Source organism: Pteropus alecto, unplaced genomic scaffold (genome assembly GCF_000325575.1).
Source record: "Pteropus alecto unplaced genomic scaffold, ASM32557v1 scaffold8, whole genome shotgun sequence".
Taxonomy (NCBI): Eukaryota; Metazoa; Chordata; class Mammalia; order Chiroptera; family Pteropodidae; genus Pteropus; species Pteropus alecto.
The window spans coordinates 17,268,553-17,269,518 of NW_006494609.1; the positions used below are offsets into that span (position 1 = coordinate 17,268,553).

Here is a 966-nt window from a genome sequence, read left to right on the forward strand (position 1 = left end):
CGGGCTTATAGCAGAAATGACTGGCAGCCGTCAGCCCGGCAGAGGCCGAAAAGAACATTCTACCTTCCTTTGGTCTTTGCACCAACCCTCATCAGGGCCATCGGGCTACAGCTTCGCTTTCTGTGCCCTCTCTCAATGAGTCCTAACTGTGACCAGGTACCACACAACTTGTCATTGAGAGACCAGGGCTCCTTCCCGGGGTTCTACTTGCGGGGTAGACAAGGAGTATCAGGAAAAGTGCTTTCTAGTCCCCTCTGACGGGTATCTGCTCACCAAGCAGGAGGGGAAGGAAAGATGCGCCCTGGTTGGACAGCACCTCACACTCATCACTAGCTTCCCCACCTTCTCAGCCCTGCTCCTCCACGTGCTTGCTGTGTGACCTTGGGCAAGCCCCTCACCTCTCTGTGCCCAATTTCTCCATTGAGGAAAAATGGCAATAATCACACAAAGTGACAGGGAGCACAGATGGTAATCATATACGTGGGGTGCCCAGGAGAATGCCTGACCTTGGGACGTCACGAAACCAGCGGAGGCAGAGACCAGGACACAGGCCACGTGGGGGGCAGTGGGAGGTGATCGGGACACCACCCGGCCCTCTGAGACTTAAAGGAGCTCTGCTTCCCAGAGTTGAGAGCAGAGGGGATGTCATCTCTCCTGGTTCTGGGACTCCTGGTGGCTGGGCTCTGCCCCACTGTCCACGGCCTCCGGGGCGACATGCTTGACCAGGAGAACATGACCAGGGGAACAATGCAACAGGACACCTGTGGACAACCTCACATCAGCCTCCAGCGCAGCGACTTTGCCTTCAGCCTCTGCAAGCTGTTGGCTTTTAAGTTCGGGGCGACATGCTTGATCAGGAGAACATGACCAGGGGAACAGTGCAACAGGACACCTGTGGACAACCTCAGATCAGCCTCCAGTGCAGCGACTTTGCCTTCAGCCTCTACAAGCTGTTGGCTTCTGGGA

The 966-nt window shown here is 56.3% G+C and overlaps 1 protein-coding gene across 1 annotated transcript in view; it reads left to right on the top strand.

Annotated features, from left to right (window-relative positions):
• Positions 1-845: 845 nt before the first annotated feature.
• The window catches only part of LOC102880478 (putative serpin A13), a 13,341-nt gene continuing 13,220 nt past the window's right edge, over positions 846-966 (top strand). Inside the window, 1 exon segment of the mRNA XM_025042117.1 lies at positions 846-952. Coding sequence (XP_024897885.1) covers positions 846-952 — 107 coding nt within the window.